The sequence below is a fragment of the Miniopterus schreibersii genome, assembly GCF_964146895.1.
Source record: "Miniopterus schreibersii genome assembly, chromosome: 19".
NCBI lineage: Eukaryota > Metazoa > Chordata > Mammalia > Chiroptera > Miniopteridae > Miniopterus > Miniopterus schreibersii.
The window spans coordinates 39,792,920-39,812,515 of NC_138119.1; the positions used below are offsets into that span (position 1 = coordinate 39,792,920).

The following is a 19,596-nucleotide window of genomic DNA, read 5'->3' on the forward strand; positions in this document are numbered from 1 at the left end:
CGGATCTGTCACACATGGCCTGAAGATGGGTGCGGGTGCTCACAGAGTCACGTGAAGACTGCACAGCGGAGGCACAGAGCGGTTCTAATTGTTCGTGTCTCTGTTTCTGCTGAGGGCTCACTGAAGGCAACGAACAGCTGTTAGGTGCCTCTGTCCCCTCCCTGGACTGGCACAAAGTGGTGATCACTACCTGTCAGTGGAATGAACTCAGGTGTGCAGGTGTCCAGGCGTGCACACAGGGAACCACTCAGACAGCTGTTCGTCACCTTGGCTTGAATTGCTCCTGTTCTCAGGACCCAGAATGTGGGTGGGAGGAGGGTAGTAAGGTATGAGGGGAATGGGGTTCAGTGAGGGAGAAAGAACAGACCTAGGAGACCAGGCACTGGTATGGAAAATCCTCCCCAACCAATATCTCCTTGCAGCCGGTACCCTAGAATCTGCCTTCTGCAGGCTTCATCCCAGACAGGGAAGCAAAGGCCCTAGCGGGAGGACGTGTTCCCCAAGAGCAAGGCCCCAATACACTGGGTTGCAGGATGAGGGGTGGGGGACTTGCAGGGAGGTGCTTGATAGATGAGGGAGAGAAAGACCCCTTCCTCAAGCAAGGCCACCTCTAGTGTTCATAGGACCTGAGCATTCCATGAAAAAATGTCCATCCGTCCTATCCTTATACCACCTGGAAAGTCCCGCCTTCATTCTGTGTTCCATGTGGAGTTGGGGGTGACTTCTCAACGATAAGCACTGTGTGTATGTGGGGGGGGTGCATTGTGACTGGGGAAGCTGAAGGAGATACAGGAACTGGATACCCACCTGTGATCAAACTGCTCTCCCACCCATGCCTCAGTTTCTCTGTGGTTTCCTGGACTAGGAGGGGTGAGTCCGTGGGAAGGGAAGGAGCTCCTCTGAAACCATGCGATAGGATCCAAGCTGTGATAATTATAATTATAACACAGAATGCTCCCCTCCCATTCCCCCGGCCCTATGCACCCTGCCACAGTGGATCTCAGAGCAGCATCAGGGTGGGGCTGCTCTCAGCCCAAACCTGAACCCTAACCTGTGTCTCGAGGAGGGGAAGGGGCTCACCAGGTGGAGGTGGAGAGAAACTGGGGAGTTTTGGCATCCAACCTGAGAGCTGGGATCTAGAGCCAGAGTGGGGTCATGGTCCAGACAGAGGCAGTGTTATAGCCTGCATCACAGCCCTGGTTTCATACTGACACCCCTTCATTCATGAATTCATGCCTTTAGTGAAAATGTACTCAGTCCCATCACATGCTGTGGACTGTCCCACCATGGATAACTGAGACGAGATTCTAAAACAAGCCTGACTTTCAAGGAGTTCACAAGCTACATCTCTTATCCTGTCCCTCAATTTACACATTTGCTGACTCCCTGGCATGCAGCAGGCTTCAATCAATGTCACTTGACTTGAAGCTAGCAATTTAGTTAAGGAGATAAGATGTTCACAAATTATGAGCACACAAAATAATAAAGGGCCTAGCAGAGGCTGAGGGAGAACAGGAGAACACAGCTTGAATCAAGACTGTCCTTGCAAAGTCCAGACATGCGATCTTGTCCAATATCATGAGATAAATGGGTAAAATGACCATGGAGATAGTGGGAAGGGGCCTCATGCACTTTTGGGACTCCTGGCCAGGTAACAAGAAGGTGTGATGTTGAGAGGGCCCTGCTGGGGAGGCCAGGAATCTGAGGGGCTAATTCCTTGGTCATGGCATCTCCTACATATGCCATGAACTAACTCCCTGCCTCCGGGATGAGGCCTCTTCTCATCTGAGGAATGAGGAATGGGGCCGGCACTGTCCTTGGTTCTGCCCTTCCCTTGACACTGTGGCTCCAAGGCTTGAGCCCCTCCAGGAGACTGGGGGACTTGCCTGGCCGAGAGGCTGGCAGGGTGTGGGATGCTTAGGTTCCTTTCCATCCACAGGGCCTTGCCCTATTCCTCCTGGCCTGGTGCCTCCCTCCTTGAGCCACCTGGGCCTTCTCCTGCCTGCCTTGCCCGCCCTCTGCCATGCCTCTCTCTTGACAGCCCCTTCCACACACTGCCAGGTGAAGCCTAGAGCTGAGGACAGGATCCCACCCCTCAGGTCCTTCCCTCCCTCCCCAGCGCCCATTAGCTAGCCCAGGCCGTGGGGGCGGTGGCTGCATGTCTCTGTGCCAGGCCCAGCCCCCAGAGACGCACCTGTTCTGACCTGCTGAGCAGGTTCCCAGTTTCTGCCGTAGTTGTTGGCCACGGCGTGGGAAGCCGCTCTGGGGGAGCTTGGAACTCCTGATCACGGCTTCTTGGGGGTAGCTGCAGCTGGGTGGGTAGAACGGGGCCAGGTCCCCCAGCAGGAGCCCCAGTGGGACAGGCAGGTGCGTCGGGTGCCTGAGGACTCCGTGACCCTCCTGCCCTGGGTCGGTGCCCTCCCAGCTCTACAGACGGCTCCCAGGGAGAACTCGGTGGAACTTCAGAAACAGTGGGCAGCACTGGACTTGGACCAATGCCCCTGTCCCTGGGAGCCGGCATGTGGGGGCTTGAGGCCTGGCTGCTGCTGCTGCTCCTGGCGTCACTCACAGGTAGGCCGCCCTGAACCATCGGGACCCCTGCTGCTGAGCCCCAGCCGTGTGCTCCCCCTGCCCCCAGGAGGCTGCAGTGAGGACTCACTCTCCCTCCCACCCTATCTGCCAGTTGTATCACCAGAAGAATCAGAGTAGCTTTTCCCCTTCGTGTCTCCTGCCCTGGGCCAGTTCCCATGTCTGGGGACCCTGACTGCTACTGCCAGAGCCTTGCTGAGGCCAGAGCTGCCTCTGGGAGATGAAATGAAGTGATCAATGCAGGGGGCAGGGTGGTGGGCCTGGAGGGGACCCTTCTACCAGTTTCCTGGGAGGAGCTCTTGCTTCTCTGCTGAGCTCGGAACTGCTGACTGGTGCTGAGCTGACTCAGGGCTGAGCTGCTTTCTGAGATCATCGATCATCCGGGTATGGAAGCCTGATGCCCAGAGAGTGGACAGGGGGTTTCTTTCTCCCCTCTCCATGATGTCCTAGAGTCCTAGGTCCAGACACCTGTTGGGGGGCTATGGCCTCTCTGTTTCCCTGGACACACTATTAGATGCCAGGGTGGTAATAAGGTGATGACTCAGATGAGTTGGGGTCTAGGGCAGAGTACCTTCTAGCTAGGTGTGGTTCTCTTTTGTTCATCTCTTGTCCCTCATTTTCTCTTAGATGCCTTATATTTCTGCAGTCTAATGTATATAAAGCAGATATAAATTATAGGAATTTCTAATCTTCAAATGGGGGATAGAGTGCGTGTGCACACCTGCAGAATGAGGCCACAGTGGGGTTGGGTGGCTGTGCCCAGGGTGAGGAGTAACTGAGACATCCTTCCCTTTGGAACTTGGGGACCTGCCTGCGTAGGACGGTTTGAGTCCCAGTCCCAGGAGCAGTGATGGGAGCCTGGGTGTCCAGCAGGGCCTAGCAGGGCCCTGCCTGGTCCCCAGCTGCCAGCTGCAGCAAGGCCTGGATGTGTGGATGGTGGGGCTGCTCTCCTTTGATCTTAACATGGAAGGGTCATTGGCCCAGCCTCCAGTCACGTCTTGATTCCCATTTTCCAGACAGCCCCTCTCACTCACCTAGGCCAAGGGGGTGGGGCCTGGGTGCTGGGCCAGGCAACTTGGCAGCCACTCTCCCGCAGGATCTACCCACACCCGAAGGATGGAGTCAGTGTGTCTCAGGACTTGGACAGGATCAAAGAGATCACAGCTCCAACTCCTCACTGTACCAAAGGGAAACTGAGAAGCAGAAAGAAGCACACCTGGGGCTCATGTCTGGTCACAGGTGTCTGAGTGCCACAATCTGAACAAGACATGGTCCCTGCACCTTTCTTACGACACAGAGCTGTTCTTTCTAAGAGAAGCTCAAGGAGGGAGAGCAGGCTCCTTCTAGTTTGGGAATCACCTGACCTTGCCCAAGACCTACGGACTGATGGGGGCTGTGGACAGGGAAGCAGCCTGGCTCCAGGATGCCCCGGAGGCTGGTGCTCAGTGAGCCACCACATTGCAGTTGCTGCTGCTGTCACCTGCATAGGGATAGAGGGTGCTCCCGAGGGTTCCCAGCCTGAGGATCAGCTGGGCCCACCCCCACTGCCACGCCCTTCCGAATGCTCTGTGTTTAGGCTCCTCAACAGCTACCCGGAAGCTAGAGTATTTCTTTACTGAAAAAGCCTTGGATTGAGAGAAGCCAGCAGCCTTGGGTTCTGTCCCCATCTCTGCTATTAATTTGTCAGGTGACCTTGGGCAACTAAGAAACTATACTCAGTAGACCGAGAGGTGGGGCCCAGTGATCTCTGTGGCCTTCAGCTGAGATTCCATGGCTGTGTGAGTGTCTAGGCCCGACCCAAGGGGGAGCTGGGTGCTGGGTACTGGATGCTGGGAGAAGCAGTTGGTCTGGCTGTGGTAATGAAAGGGGATAGTCCTGGCTGCATCTCTGGGTAGGGACCAAGATTGGCTTTACCCTGGACACTGCCTTCTGTCCCTGCACCTAGTGCCCCCCATCTTTGGGGCCGTGACAGCTCTGAGCCCCAGGGCCCTGCCCCACCCGATGGGGAGAGGAGCTAGGCTTGGGAGGCGGCTTGGGAGGCGCCTGCACCACAGCTCTTTGTTTCTCTTTAATGGGATGAGTTTCCGGGTGAGGTCCCCTCCCTTCCCCCTCCCCCACCTCCTGCCCCGGGCATGAGAGGCCCAAGTCTATCGACACCCCTCCAGTAGGATTCTCTTCCCAGCTCTTTGGCCCAGCTGGGCCCTGCAGGGTCTGAGGGTGAGGGGTTCTCTGAATTCTGAGGTCTGTCCTCTGAGGGTAGGGATCAGCATTTTTGTCTGAGGTTGGTTTCCTAGAAAGGGAGGGGTCCATCCCTGCTATTCTACTCCTGTTTAAGGGGGGGGGGGAGGCTTTCCTGTAGGATCTACCCAAACCCAGGGAAGCCAGAAAGGGAGGCTGCTTCCCCACACACAGTGAGGGGCAACTAGGGGACCCCGGGAAGTCCTGTGGCCCCATTGACCTCCGTCCTACCCGGGGTGTGCTAAGGGGACCCTAGCCACAGAGATGGCAGTGAAGGGCTTATACCAGAGTTCATGGCCCCGGGCCTCTAGACTGCAGCCTTGGGATTCTGGGGTCCCCCAGGCAAAGTGGAGGGGGTTAAGCCTCATGAGGAGAGAATGCCTGGGCTTTCAGGCCTCTAAAACATGCCCTTTCTGAGCAAGGTCTAGGAAAAGAGGAGGGATGGGGTGGGTAGGAGCTGAGTCAGGAGGGAAGGAGAGGAGCCCAGTAGCTGGATCTGGGAATAGAATCAAGACTAAGAAGGTGAAGTTCAGAATTGGGGGCCACCAGCCCCTGGAGGAGGGTGTGAAGCTGGGATCATTCTCACTGGGTCAGGAACCTATGTCCCCTGGCCTTTCCCATAGTTCTCTGCCCCCACCCCTACTTGCCTTTAAATTGGTGTGTGCTGAGAGCTGAGTTGAGGCTGTGATTTGGGGTGGGGCAGAACTGGCCACACTTGGAGGGGGTTGGCTGGCAGGATTGGGGGGCTGGCTAGGATCTCAGGAGTTTGGGAGAAGCTGAATTCTGGGTCTCCCACCCACAGTGTGGCTGTTGTGGTGACTCAGCCTGGCTCAGACTGGCTCCGGGGGGTTTAGGGGACTTATCCGTGCTGGGAGCTGTGTCTGGGCCAGAGCGGGGCTGCCTGCAGGCCTGCCCTGCCCCATTGTTCTCACCTCCCTCTGCTCTGGGGTGGCCCCCCTCAGACACTAATGGGTGGGTGGGAGCTTTGCCCAGGTTGGGAAGCTCTTGGTAAGCTGGGGGGCTTAGGACAATGGGGGGGTAAGTGAGGGAGGTAGATGAAGCCAGAGAGAAGAATCTCCTGGTTTTCAGTCCCTTGTATTCCAAGGCCAAGGCCATGGCCATTCGGGAGGAAGGAAAAGGGCTGGTTTATGTCACAGTCCTGAATGGGGGCTTCAGAGCTCCCCTTCCAGGTCCTTCCCCACCCTAATCTCACCTTGTGGAGACTGTGGTGAGGGAGATGGGTTAACAGATGAGCAGAGATCCTGAATGGCTGGGACCCTCCCTCAGCCCCAGGCAGGATCCCCTCCCACCAACCAACACCAAACAACCCTCACAGGGCTGATTTTTCTGGTGGTGACAGCAGCAGAGGCTGACAGATATTACTAGGGACAGGCCTCCTCCAGGCCAGAGGCCTTAGAGTGTGGCTGGGGGTGAGAAGGGTGAGTCCTAGTAGGAACCTGAGAAGCAAGGGGAGAGAGAGCTCTTGTTGTGTTCGTTGGGGAGCCCTTGATGGCAACTTCCTATTACCTGGAGGGACAGTGACCTCATCTGTGGGTCCCTCCACATGAGATGACTCTGCCCTCCTGTCTGTGGTGAGGTGGGAGGACAGCCTGGGCGACACTCCAGACGGATACAGAGCCACACACCACTGATCACAGGCAGCTGAGACAGGGAGACATGTAGACACCACAGAGAACCACATCCAAATATTTACCACATACACAGCATCTGTGGGACAGGAGTGCGAGATGTACAGGCATGGAGCAGTGTGCACACACATCCACACACACACTGCAGCACTCCTCTCTGGGTGCAGACAAGCACATACACTCACCCGAAAGTAAGGCATGAACACCAACTGTGCAACACCCCCCCTTCATGCTAAGAGACAGCCTCACATGCGTGTGAACCGGCAACAAGAACAGTCAGGCCCTCACCCAAAGCTGCACGTCCAGACACACAGGACTCGCACTTCCTCCCCTCTTCCTCACAGGCCCTGCATGTACTCCCAGGGGATGCTGATGGGGAGACGCCCCTCACAAGGAAGAGCCTCCTTCCCCAGACACACACTCTGTGGCTGCCAGGCTCAGTTTCCTCTCCTGAGATCACAGGCCAGGCCTCACACACATAGGAAAGCTGGGACCCAAGCTCAGGGTGGGGAGCAGCCAGCCAGCCCCAGCCAGGAATGGAGGACCTGTCTGGGAGCTGGTGGCATGGTGGCCTGGCCAGGGGTGGGGGAGGCCAAGGGCAGGGATCCTGTCTGGCCAGTTGTGCCTGTTCCTTCCCTTGCGCAAGGTGGTGGCTGGTGGTGACTGTGGCTCAGCAGCAGGTCTGAATCACCAAAGCTCCTGACCAGAGTCCTGGGGCTCCAGGAGGAGGGTTGGGAGGGTCCAAGAGAGGAGTGCCAGCCGGCAGAGTCCACCAGCCTCAGCAAACAATTTGCAGCAGAAGGGTCGTGGGCTTGGCCTGGCCTGGCGGCTACACGCCCACACGGTGACCTCACCAGGCAGCAGGGTGTTTCCTGTGCTCTGGTGACATCACCGTGCCAACACCGGGCAGGCACTGGATGGGGAGAAGAACAGGAGGCCGGGAGTCCAGGCTTCGGTCCAGTTAAGCTCAAGCTCTCTTCCGCTGACTGGTGGACTTAGGACAGTAGGGGCTGTGGGAGAGATCCAGAGGGACTTTCCTGTGTTACTGGGGCCTCACCGCGCGGAGCTTGGGCTTGTCGCTTGGGAGTGTGGGTCTTGGACTCACAAGTAGGGATGACAGTATTCAGCTCAGGCATGTGCTGGCACTCGATGCCTGTTGTGCCCTAAGGAGTTATTTTGGGGGGAAATGTGGGTGATTACTGGGGTGAGGGGCAGATGGTTGGCAAGTGTAAGGATGTGAATAAAAAATATGCCTCTGACATTGTCCCAGAAATAGTCTTTAGAAGGGTTTCGGTGTCCAGCTAGAGCAGGGCTTCGGCCCCTGTGGCCTGCAGACAGTGGTCTTGGAAGTAGAGGGCGTGCCGGGAAGCCCCTATCTGAAGCCCACCTCCAGGCCTTGCTCGGCAGCCCTGCCCCTCCAGTGTCAAGAGGATGTGCCTGGGAGGGGCGCAGGTGGTTAGCTGGACTCCCCAGGCTGGGCTGGGTGGGACCAACATCAGCTGAGGCAGCTCACGGCCCTGGCATCTGGCCCTGCAGGTCTGTCTAGTCCCTTTTAGGCCCTTCAAGCTCTCAACAGCATCCTCCCTCCCCCCCTCCACCCCTCCCCCCGGAAGCTGGGCTGCGGGACCCCATCCCTCTGCCCCAGGCTCTGCCTCACTGGAACCCTCTGATCCACTGTAGTGGCACTTCTTGGTCTCCCCTGTGCTTGCCCTCTCCACCCCCTTCTTTTTCCCTTTGCAATGAACCCAGCTAACCAGTCTGTCCTGCCTGTACCCCGAGGTTGGCAATGTCGTGGCCACCCCTCCCTCCCTAGCCCAGCCAAAGACTGCTCATTTCTCTCTGGTCCACCCTTTCCATCTTCTGCCTGTCTCTCCTCCATTTACTCATTCACCCCCTCCCCCATTCATCCTGTCATCAGTAAACACTATCAATTATGTGCCAAGGATGCAGCTACGGGCTCCCAGAGGAAGCACTGAGTCAGAAGCCATGTGCCCATATGGGATGTGAGACCCAGTTTCTACTCTGAGGAGATGTCTGGTGGGAGAGGCAGCTACAGTCCATAGGATGAAGTGTGTGACTGGGTAAAAGCAGGCTGCTGGGCCAGCACGGCGCTCCCTGGGTGGGGGTCGGGGAGGGAGGACTCCAGGAGGAAGTCTAAGCCAGTGAGTAGGAACCATCAGACAGGGAGGAGGGCATCCCGGCAGGTATGTGGAGTGTCTTTGAGTCTCTGTCATCTCTCTTTCTGTTCAGTGACCAAATCCTGCAAAGTTTGGAAACTTTGTCCCCTCCTCTCCGCCCAGCAGCCCCATGTGAGGCTGCAGCTGCAAGGCTCCTGGTTCAGTCTCCCTGCTTTCCAGTGGGAGGGCACAGCACCCTGCCTCCTGCATTTGGGACTCCCATTTCTTCTTGACCAAATCTGAACCCCTCTGCCTTGTGAGGAAGGTCCCGGGTGACCACAGGCTCCACTCCTGCTCTGGACACATCTGCCTCGGCTGCCCTCCACTCTGCTTCCCTAACCAGCCGGCCTCTCCACCTACCTGGTCCCTCCTCACAACTGGCCTGCAGCACTGCACTGCCCGGAGTCAGAAATCATCCCAAGGGGCCCGCATCTGTCTCCACATGGACTGACCATGTTTCTCAAGGGCAGGAAGTGGCTCCTCCTTTGCAGATAAGGCCATAGGACAGGTCCTCCAAGGGCTTCACTGGTCCTTTCGAGGCACTAACCAGCCTTCTGTTGCTGGTCCCAAGCCCGGGTCCTCTGACCCTGGCTCACTGTGCTGATCCTGTCACTGTGTCTGCTCTGACCTCATCTCTCTAAGCCTCTGTCTGACCTTCAGCCTTTCTGCCTTCAGTCACTTGCTTGTTCCTGGCCGGGAGCCTTGCTGGCGCCTTCCTCCCACATAGAACACCTTCCCCTCTCTGGGAATCCAGGTCCCTCATCTTCAAGCCACGAAAAGAATGTTCTGAAGGGCCTCCCCGGATGGACCCCTCCCACTCAACCAGTGCTCCCCACCCTTGCCATGGCCCCTCACAGTGTCTTTCCCTGGGGGGTGAGTAGGCTTGTCTAGGGCTTCCCTGCTTTTCTGCACACAGAACCCTGAGCCCCCTGCGGGCAGAGGCCGGGTCCCCCTCGGCTGTCCACCCTGCCGATGCTCAGGATACAATCCTGGGCCGGGGAGGGTGTGACCCCCCTTCCAGGGGGTCGCTTCCTCCCTGGGTCTCAGGTTCCTCTCTGAAACGGAGGTGACACGCCGACCTCTGGGCGGCTCTGAGAGTAACGAGGTGATGGCCCCGGGTGCTCTGCCAGCATCATGGTCCGAGTTCCCTTTGCTGTTATCATAGGAGCGTGTCCCCCCTCCAGCAGCGCCCCTCTGTCTGCCCCTCGCCCCGCCTCGGCCCCCTCGCCCCGCCGCTGCCCCCTCGCCCCGCCGCTGCCCCCTCATCCCGCCGCTGCCCCCTCATCCCGCCGCTGCCCCCTCATCCCGCCGCTGCCCCCTCATCCCGCCGCTGCCCCCTCATCCCGCCTCTGTCGCCCTCGCCCCGCCTCTGCCCCCATCCCGCCTCTGCCCCCCTCGCCCCGCCGCTGCCCCCCTCATCCCGCCTCTGTCGCCCTCATCCCGCCGCTGCCCCCTCATCCCGCCGCTGCCCCCCTCATCCCGCCGCTGCCCCCTCATCCCGCCGCTGCCCCCTCATCCCGCCGCTGCCCCCTCATCCCGCCTCTGTCGCCCTCGCCCCGCCTCTGTCGCCCTCGCCCCGCCTCGGCCCCCTCGCCCCGCCTCGGCCCCCTCGCCCCGCCTCGGCCCCCTCATCCCGCCTCTGTCGCCCTCATCCCGCCTCTGTCGCCCTCGCCCCGCCTCTGCCCCCCTCATCCCGCCTCTGCCCCCCTCGCCCCGCCTCTGCCCCCCTCGCCCCGCCTCTGCCCCCCTCGCCCCGCCGCTGCCCCCTCATCCCGCCTCTGTCGCCCTCGCCCCGCCTCTGTCGCCCTCGCCCCGCCGCGGCCCCCTCATCCCGCCGCTGCCCCCTCATCCCGCCTCTGTCGCCCTCATCCCGCCGCTGCCCCCTCGCCCCGCCGCTGCCCCCTCGCCCCGCCTCTGCCCCCTCGCCCCGCCTCTGCCCCCCTCATCCCGCCGCTGCCCCCTCATCCCGCCGCTGCCCCCCTCATCCCGCCTCTGCCCCCCTCATCCCGCCTCTGCCCCCCTCGCCCCGCCGCTGCCCCCCTCATCCCGCCTCTGTCGCCCTCGCCCCGCCTCTGTCGCCCTCGCCCCGCCTCTGCCCCCCTCGCCCCGCCGCTGCCCCCTCATCCCGCCTCTGCCCCCCTCGCCCCGCCTCTGCCCCCCTCGCCCCGCCGCTGCCCCCTCATCCCGCCTCTGTCGCCCTCGCCCCGCCTCTGCCCCCCTCATCCCGCCGCTGCCCCCTCATCCCGCCTCTGTCGCCCTCATCCCGCCGCTGCCCCCTCGCCCCGCCGCTGCCCCCTCGCCCCGCCTCTGCCCCCCTCATCCCGCCGCTGCCCCCTCGCCCCGCCGCTGCCCCCTCATCCCGCCTCTGTCGCCCTCATCCCGCCTCTGTCGCCCTCATCCCGCCTCTGTCGCCCTCGCCCCGCCTCTGTCGCCCTCGCCCCGCCGCTGCCCCCTCGCCCCGCCGCGGCCCCCTCACCCCGCCTCTGTCGCCCTGCAGGCCGCTGCCCCGCGGGTGAACTGGAGACGGCGGACCTGGTGACCGTGGTGCTGGGTCAGGACGCGAGGCTGCCCTGCTTCTACCGCGGGGACCCCGGCGAGCAAGTGGCGCAGGTGGCCTGGGCGCGCGTGGACGCGGGCGAGGGCGCCGGGGAGCTGGCGCTGCTGCACGCCCAGTACGGGCTGCACGTGGGCGCCGCCTACGAGGGCCGCGTGCAGCTGCCGCGGGGCCGGCGGAGCGCCCTGGACGGCGCGGTGCTGCTGCGCAACGCGGTGCAGGCGGACGAGGGCGAGTACGAGTGTCGGGTCAGCACCTTCCCCGCCGGCAGCTTCCAGGCGCGCCTGCGGCTCCGCGTGCTGGGTAGGCGGGGGCGGGGGGGCGGGAGGAGTGGGGGGGGCGGGAGGAGTGGGGGGCGGGGAGAGTGGGGGCGGGGGCCGGGGGGATTGGGGAGGGGGCGGGGCGGGGCCGGGAGGAGTGGGGGCGGGGCCGGGGAGTGGGGGCGGGGGATTGGGGAGGGGGCGGGGCCGGGGGAGTAGGGGGAGGGGGCGGGGCCGGGGGAGTAGGGGGAGGGGGCGGGGCCGGGGGAGTAGGGGGAGGGGGCGGGGCCGGGGGAGTAGGGGGAGGGGGCGGGGCCGGGGGAGTAGGGGGAGGGGGCGGGGCCGGGGGAGTAGGGGGAGGGGGCGGGGCCGGGGGAGTAGGGGGAGGGGGCGGGGCCGGGGGAGTAGGGGGAGGGGGGCGGGGGCGGGGACGGGGCTCCTGCGGCGGCGAGCGGCCCTGCCCGCGGTCAGAGGGTCCCCTCGCGTGGCCGCCGCGCCTCGGTGCAGCCGGCGCCGCGGGGGGCAGAGCCGTTCAGCACGAGCCCCCCGCTGGACCCGAAACCTCCCTGCGGGCTTCCCCGCCCGCTGGGACGGCGGCGGCGGCTCGCTCGACCTGCGCCCCGCTCTGCCTCCTGAGCGAGCCGCCGCCCTCCTCCCGGCCTGCCCCTGGCCCCGCGCCGGGTACCGTCCCGGCCTCCCCCACGCCGCCCGCCCACGCACGAGGCCTCCCTCACGACCCAGCCGCCACATTTCTAAGCTGGGACCGCCCTGGCCGGTGGCTCCGTGGTTAGAGCGCCTGCCCTCGGACTGAAGGGTCTCAGTTGGGTTCTGGCCGAGGGCACGCACCTGGGTTGCACGTTGGATCCTTGGCCCCGACTGGGGTGCGTGGGGAAGGCAACCCATCGAAATGTCGCTTTCCCGTTGCTGTTTTCTCCTCTCTCCCTTCCACACTCTCTGTAAAGCAGTGGAGAAAATATCCTCGGGTGAGGTAAAACGAACAAAACAAACAGAAATACAACAATACGGAGCTGAGGACCTTCCCCCTTCCCCACTCAACTCTCTCTTCTCCCGGCTGCACTTACTGGTTTTTTAACAGTTCTACCAAAAACACTCACTCAAAGCCCCCCGAACCGGGGCTCCACATGGGGCCTAGATGTGGACGTGCAGCCCAGGTATGGCCAGCTGGCCATGCAGGTCCATGGAGGATACGCCTCTCTTGATCTGGGCCTTCAGTGAATGTGGTCAGAGGCCACGATTGCCCTTTAGATCACTGTGGGCACTTGTGGTCAGCGGAAGCCCCAGACCTGTGGTCAGCTTAAGTCTTTTCCATTCTGTGCTTGGGCCATTAATGCTCTGGAGATAAAAAAGGTCCTTATCATTTCCCTTTATCCACCAGCCTGTTAGGAAACGTGAGTGTGAACTAGGCTTGAGTGCCTAATAGCTGATGATCTGGGGCAAATCATTTAACCTCCCTGAGCCTCAGTTTTCTTACCTGTGAAACAGGGGTAACAGCATCTGTGTACCTCAAGGGTCTGCTGACAGGTCTGAACAAGATAACGTGTGGTGTTTAGCATAATACTCGGCACATAGTAAGTGCTTAATAAATGGTACCTATTATTATATATATGTTATCTGGTTAGTTTTATAATTACTTTATTCCTTTCATTTAAAAATGACCCTTGTTCACTGTAGAAAATACTAACAATGGACAAAGGTATAAAGTCAGATGAGAGTCTGCCACTAGCCTGGTGTCTTTCTTGGTGAAATAAGAGAAGAAAAAGGGGCTGGAAGTTGGCACCTGTGTGGGGCTGAGCTGAGATGGGGCCTTCTGACAGGTTGTGCAGATCGTGATCTCACCTCTCCCGTCTGCAGTGCCTCCCCTGCCCTCACTGAATCCTGGTCCAGCGCTCGAAGAGGGCCAGGGCCTGACTCTGGCTGCCTCCTGCACAGCCGAGGGCAGCCCAGCCCCCAACGTTACCTGGGACACAGAGGTCAAGGGCACCATGTCCAGCCGCTCCTTTAAGCACTCCCGCTCTGCGGCTGTCACTTCTGAGTTCCATCTGGTGCCCAGCCGCAGCATGAATGGGCAGCCACTCACCTGTGTGGTTTCCCACCCAGGCCTGCTCCAGGACCAGAGGATCACCCACATCCTCCAAGTGGCCTGTGAGTACTGGGATCTCAGGTGGGAGCCCCATGGGCTTCAAGAGGATGGATGAGATGCTGAGAAACCCTGAGCCACACCAGTAGGCCAGCCTGGGTTCTGTGGCGACAACATGGGACTGAGAGAGCACCAGGCAGAGAGGTAGAAGACCTGGATGGAGCCCGCCCCAGATGACCTTAGGCCTCTGACCTTCAGTGCCCTGCTCTTTACAAAGGGCTTCTGGGAGGATTACATGTAAACTTGGAATCGACCACTTTGTGAAATGCACAGGCGAGGGTTTGTAGACAGATGTGGGACAAGCTTGAGGGCTGATGTTCACCAGCTGTCATCCAGCCTCATAGGCTTCATTTTCCTCCTCAGCAGGAGTGTAATGGTACCACCTTCAGGGCTCCGATGGGAGGTGGGAGGTAGGAGCTGGAGTGCAGAGCATCTCACAGGGCGCTCAGTGCAGTGAAGGTGCTTGGAGAACAGCAGGTGTTTCCCGCCATTAGGTTTTGAGCCTCTGGGAAGAGAGACTGTTTTCTACTTGTACTGACCCAGCATATGGCGCAAACTTGGTCCTCAACAAATGTTGGTTAAGGATATGAATGAAGTAGTAGGACTGTTTAGCTTTCCAAGAATCAGGGAGCATTTACCAAGTACCAGCTCTGCTGGGCATCATGGGGGTGGGTAGGGAGCTCATGAGTGACATGTGGGTACAGTGAGGCACTTAGGGGCTCCTTGCACCAGTAACCACTGTGGACCTTCTGAGCTCAGAGAGGGGAGGGAGCCATGTGGTGAGGCACCATCAACCAGGTGTGGCTGGGCTGGGCTGGCATTGAGGGGTGGGAAGGAGATGGCAGTGGGGGCTCTTCCAGGTAGGTGGAGTCTGGGTGGGGGCCTTGGAGGAACAGCAAAATCAAAGCCACCATTCCCATTTTTTCTCTTCCCATCTTCCATCCCAGTCCTTGCTGAGGCCTCTGTGAGGGGCCTTGAAGACCAGAAACTGTGGCAGGTTGGCAGAGAAGGTGCTATGCTCAAGTGCCTGAGTGAGGGGCAGCCCCCTCCCTCCTACAACTGGACACGGTAAGGGCCTAGGCCTGGGGAGAGCCTCACTTGGGACCAGGGTCCTCTCCTCTAAGGCCAGCATGTACTCATTATGGGCTGGGACAACATATTTTGAGCCCCAGGTAAGTTGGGGCACAGGTTCAGACTGACACAAGAACATCCATGGTCACCAAATGTTACTGGCTTGCACCATGAATCTCGGATATGTGATCATTTTAGGGAACAAAGTAATAAAGACCTTGTTTTTTTTTCTAACTTTTACATGGTGAAGTGTAATACAGTACTTAAATATTAATATTTTATATATTTACGTAAATTCCTACAGTGGATAAGACAAAACAATACAGCTGATTGTAACTGCTGTTAAACCCATGCTCCTGTGACCACTTGGTGGTGTCAGGGCCCTACCCAGGAGCACCCACTACCTCTGCAGGTTCCCTCGAGGAGGGCTTGGCTTTTTACAGGGTCTGAAGTCCAGGGGCTCAGGGAGGGTCCGCTCACGTGTGTGAGCCCAGGACGGGCACACGGCCTTGTGCCTGGGCTCTGCTCCTGGACACTGTGTGCAGCGCATGGGTGTGGGGGCACCAGTCACTTTTTCCAAGTACATCTGAGCCCAGACAGGAATGAAGTGTTCTGTTGTGCAGACTTCATGCCATGTGTGCATGGTGCCCAGTGCTAGTGATGGGATGCCCGTGGGAGCATGTGTGATGGCATGCATGTGTGTAGGGGTACCTGGGTCAGGCTGGGCTGCAGGGAGAAGGGGGCCTCTGCCTAGACCTGCCTGGGGGTGGGAGGGGCACCGTGGGAACAGCCTGCGGCTCTGGGTGACGGTAGAGGAAGGAGGTGGAGCGTGGTCTGGGCATGTTGGGTGGTGGCAGCCTCAGCCTGCCCAGCCAGCACCCATCAGCTTCCCTGTCCTCCAGGCTGGACGGGCCTCTGCCAAGTGGGATGCGTGTGGAAGGGGACACCCTGGGCTTCCCCCCGCTGACCGCGGAACACAGTGGTGTCTATGTCTGCCACGTCAGCAATGAGCTGGCCTCCCGGGATTCTCAGGTCACTGTGGAGGTTCTTGGTAAGTCTGGGCAGAAGCAGGGACCTGGGCTGAGGGTCTGGGGGCCACAGAGCAAGACAGAGGGAACTGGAGGGGGCTGGGCTGCATGTGTTCTGCAGAGGGTCAGGCTCAGGGGCTGGTTTGGATGTCCTCTGTGAAAGGGCAGGGGGAGTGCGCGTCGGGGACCTGGGCACCTGGGCACCTGCCTCAGGCAGCAGTCTGTCTCCAGCAGACCCAGAGGAGGCCTCGGTGAAGCAGGTGGACCTGGTGTCAGCCTCTGTGGTGGTGGTGGGTGTCATTGCCGCCCTCCTGTTCTGCCTGCTGGTGGTGGTGGTGCTGCTGATGTCGCGATACCATCGGCGCAAGGCGCAGCAGATGACCCAGAAATAGTGAGTACTGGCTGCCCTGGGACAGGGAGAGCTGGGCTGGGGACAGAGAGGAGGCAAGCAGCAGGTGGGCCAAGACCAAGGAGAGAGAGGAGACTGGGTGGTTCACATCTGGGGGCAGCCTTTCGGGAGGTGGGAAGGAGCTCGGAGCCTGGACCACAGTTGGATGAGGAGAACCATGTTGCCTGCGTGAGGGTCAGATCCACACAACCAGGTGTCACCACATGCATACACGCTTTGCAGCCACACCGCCACCAGCAGCCACCCAGTCACACTTGCAGGGACAGCACAGCAGCCATGGCCCCTCTCACAGAGGCTCAGCCAGGCTGAGCTCACTGTGGAGGCCACCACTGCCCTGCGCTTCTGACAAAGGGTGTCTTTCCCAGTGAGGAGGAGCTGACCCTGACCAGGGAGAACTCCATCCGGAGGCTGCATTCCCACCACTCCGACCCCAGGAACCAGGTGTGTGCCCCTCTGCTGACCAGGAGCACAGCCCTCCCCTGGGTCTGGCCACTGATTCACAGCTGGGGCTGGGCTGGGGCACTGTTGGGGGTATGGCTGCTTCGGGTCTCCTGGGTTCCTTGGGAAGCCACCATCAGTACCTGGGGGCAGGGGGGGACTTGGGGGTGGGCATGAAGCTGTTTGTACCTGGGAGAGAATGACATGTGGGTTTGGAGGAGTGGTGATCAGGGAGGAGGCTGATGGAAGACAAAGGTGAAGAGGCCGAGCCCTGTCCTGATTCCTCCCCATGTCCGGGCCCTGCAGCCGGAGGAGAGTGTAGGGCTGAGAGCCGAGGGCCACCCTGATAGTCTCAAGGACAACAGTAGCTGCTCTGTGATGGTGAGGCCCCCGGCCCCACCGGTGTCCCCACTGCTCTTCCCAGGCTCCTGTCCTGTTCCCAACATGGTGGGTCAGCAGCTCCCTCTCCTGTCCCTCACGTCTCATCTCAGCCTGGCTCAGGCTGCCCAGCCCCTCACCCCTGCTCTGCCTTTGTCTCCATCTCCGTCCCCACATCCAACATTTGCTCCCAGCTCCTTCTCTGACCCCTGTGTCTCTGAGACAGATATGACCCCCGACCCCCTGTTTATGCCTGACCTCTGGCCCCACCTGGCCCCACTGGCCCCCCAGGGTATAACTGCCCTGTCTTGGTTCCTCACATGCCCTTCACCCTTCGTCTCCAGAGTGAAGAGCCGGAGGGCCGCAGTTACTCCACGCTGACCACTGTGCGAGAGATAGAGACGCAGACTGAGCTGCTGTCTCCGGGCTCCGAGCGGGCAGAGGAGGAGCAGGACTGCGACGAAGGCATCAAGCAGGCCATGAACCACTTTGTGCAGGAGAACGGGACGCTGCGGGCCAAGCCCACGGGCAATGGCATCTACATCAATGGGCGGGGGCACCTGGTCTGACCCAGGCCCACCTCCCCGAAGCCTGGCTCCCTCTGCTGACATGGGGGCTTTCAGCTCATCTCAGGGGCCCCCCCAAACAGCCCACTGATGACTGCTCCACCTTTTCCTCCAGCCCTTGTGTCTGACACCCAGATGGCTCTATTGGTTGAGTCCCTGTCCATGTGTGCAGGTCAGTGTGTGTGTGTGTGTGTGTGTGTGTGTGTGTGTGTGTGTGTTGGCCAAGTGTGTGTGTGGAGAATGACTGTGCCCATGTGTCGTGCTGTTTCTCAGAGTCCAGTGCCTGTTGCTGCTGTGCCCCAGGTCTCAGGCAGCTATGTGGGGAGTGTTGTGTAGCTGTGTGGCCTCTGCCTGCAAATGCAGGCATTTTCTTCACACCCCAGAGCAGTATTATAATGATGCAGAGGTTGGAGGCAAGAGGTGGAGACTGTGGGTCATTTCCAGGTGTGCAGGCACAGCTGGAGCTGGAATCTGGCCTCCTGAGGGGGGGAGCTGGATTCCCACCCCTGGGAGCTGTGGGGTGAGTGTGAAGCCAGCCTGGGTCCGCCAGAGGCTCCAGCGAGCAGTTAGAGAGGAGCCCTCTGCCCTCTGGTGGCTGCGGGGCCTGCTGCAGGCACATACTTTCTTTGAGGACTAGTGCTATGAACCATTTAATAAGAGAAAAATCTTTAAACAAATTTTTCATTTATGTGAATGTTTCTCCATCATTCCTTAAAACGAGGCCCGTTCATCCAGGAGTTCAGCACAGCCCAGACCATCCCAGGGACTCACTTCCTGTACTCCTTTTGAGGACTCTTAGCCCGGGTGGCCTTGTGGGAGGGAGCTTGGAGCCAGTGGGGTCTGAGGTGTATGCCCTGGTCGTGGCTTCCGAGGACACGATCTGTCCTTGGTCCCCTGGGCCCCTGTTTTCTTTGCTGTGTCCATAGTTGCCTGTGGTCCCTTGGGGGGTTGTTGGGACTTGGTGACGAAGGTTCCTAGTTCAGTTGTTGCAGAGAGAGGGTGGGGTTTCAGGGGACTCAAAGGAGCTGCTGGGGGCCAGACTGTCTCCTTCCCCGGGGGTCTTGATGCCACCACCTCAGGGCTTTCCTGGCCATTTCTATGGGTGGAAGCTGCAGTTAGATAAGGCCCATTTCTGCCTGGTTCACCCAGACACACTCAGCCCAAGTACCGAGATTGAGTGCCCAAACCCTGCAGGGCCTGGAATGTTCTGGACTCTTGGACCAAAGAAGAGACTCCCAGCCCTGCTCCCCAACCAGCCCGGGACTTTGGATCTGGGATCCTAGTATGTACATTCTATGTAAATATGTCCATATTTGTACATAAAACCACATTCTGTTTTTAAATAAACAGATGATACCTGTTCTGCCTGGTCGTTGTCGGGCTCCCTGAGCTGTGTAAACCCTGAACACCTGCGTCTGCCTCAGCACCTCCCCCTGTGGTCCAGGAGGATGGAGTCAGATGCCTGTGGCTGGGAGGGGGTAGCAAAGAAATGACCTCCCAAGACCACCAGCGACCTCTGCGTCCCCAGTGGGACAGGCAGCCCCGCGTTCTGCAGAGCCGGGCATCCCTGTGTGCGGGAGTCGCAGCAGCTCCGGCAGGGGAGGCAGGCAGAGACCAAACTGCAAAGGAGCTCCCCAGCATGTTCGAGTTGGAAGGACTTGAAGATCCTATGTGTGAAAACAGGCCCAGGGAGGACCTGTTGGGCCAGGCCCGGGTCCTCTCTCCTCTGTGTGCTTTGCGCAGCTCTGAGCTGCCTTGCTCTGGGGCCAGCCTTGGGTCTCCACAGTGGGACCCCGGAATTCTGGTTTCCAAGCGTATCAGTCACCTGCTCACGCCCCAGGCGCCAGCACCCACCCCAGGGCTCTGACATCACCTCCCCTTGACCAATGAGCAAGGCCCAGCAATGGGTGAGGATGTGAATGTCAGCTACCTCCCCCACCCCAGGCCCTGTGGTTGCAAAGATGCTCTAACAGGAAGCGGGTTTGGGGCGCTGCACTGCTTCCTGCCCTCGCAGGGCTAAGCAGGCGAGAGGGGCAAGTGCCAGGTCGGCCACGAGACAGAGCTCCGTGCCAGGGTCCCGG

At 60.1% G+C, this 19,596-nt stretch overlaps 1 protein-coding gene across 4 annotated transcripts; it reads left to right on the plus strand.

Annotated features, from left to right (window-relative positions):
- Nucleotides 1-2,221: 2,221 nt before the first annotated feature.
- NECTIN4 (nectin cell adhesion molecule 4) lies at nt 2,222-18,889 on the plus strand. Of its 4 annotated transcripts, none has more exons than XM_081122094.1 (9): nt 2,222-2,571; nt 11,151-11,510; nt 13,340-13,630; nt 14,573-14,693; nt 15,599-15,747; nt 15,959-16,115; nt 16,499-16,574; nt 16,878-16,952; nt 17,294-18,889. In XM_081122094.1, exons 1-9 carry the CDS (start codon nt 2,496-2,498, stop codon nt 17,516-17,518), a joined length of 1,530 nt encoding a protein of 509 aa, XP_080978220.1. In that variant the 5' UTR covers nt 2,222-2,495; the 3' UTR covers nt 17,519-18,889. The 4 variants fall into 4 exon arrangements, with proteins under 4 accessions (XP_080978220.1, XP_080978223.1, XP_080978222.1 ...); XM_081122097.1 differs by having other exon boundaries at nt 2,387-2,571; nt 15,956-16,115; nt 17,294-18,881; XM_081122095.1 differs by lacking the exon at nt 2,222-2,571 and adding an exon at nt 9,144-9,526 and having other exon boundaries at nt 15,956-16,115; nt 17,294-18,881.
- The last annotated feature ends 707 nt before the right edge of the window (nt 18,890-19,596 follow it).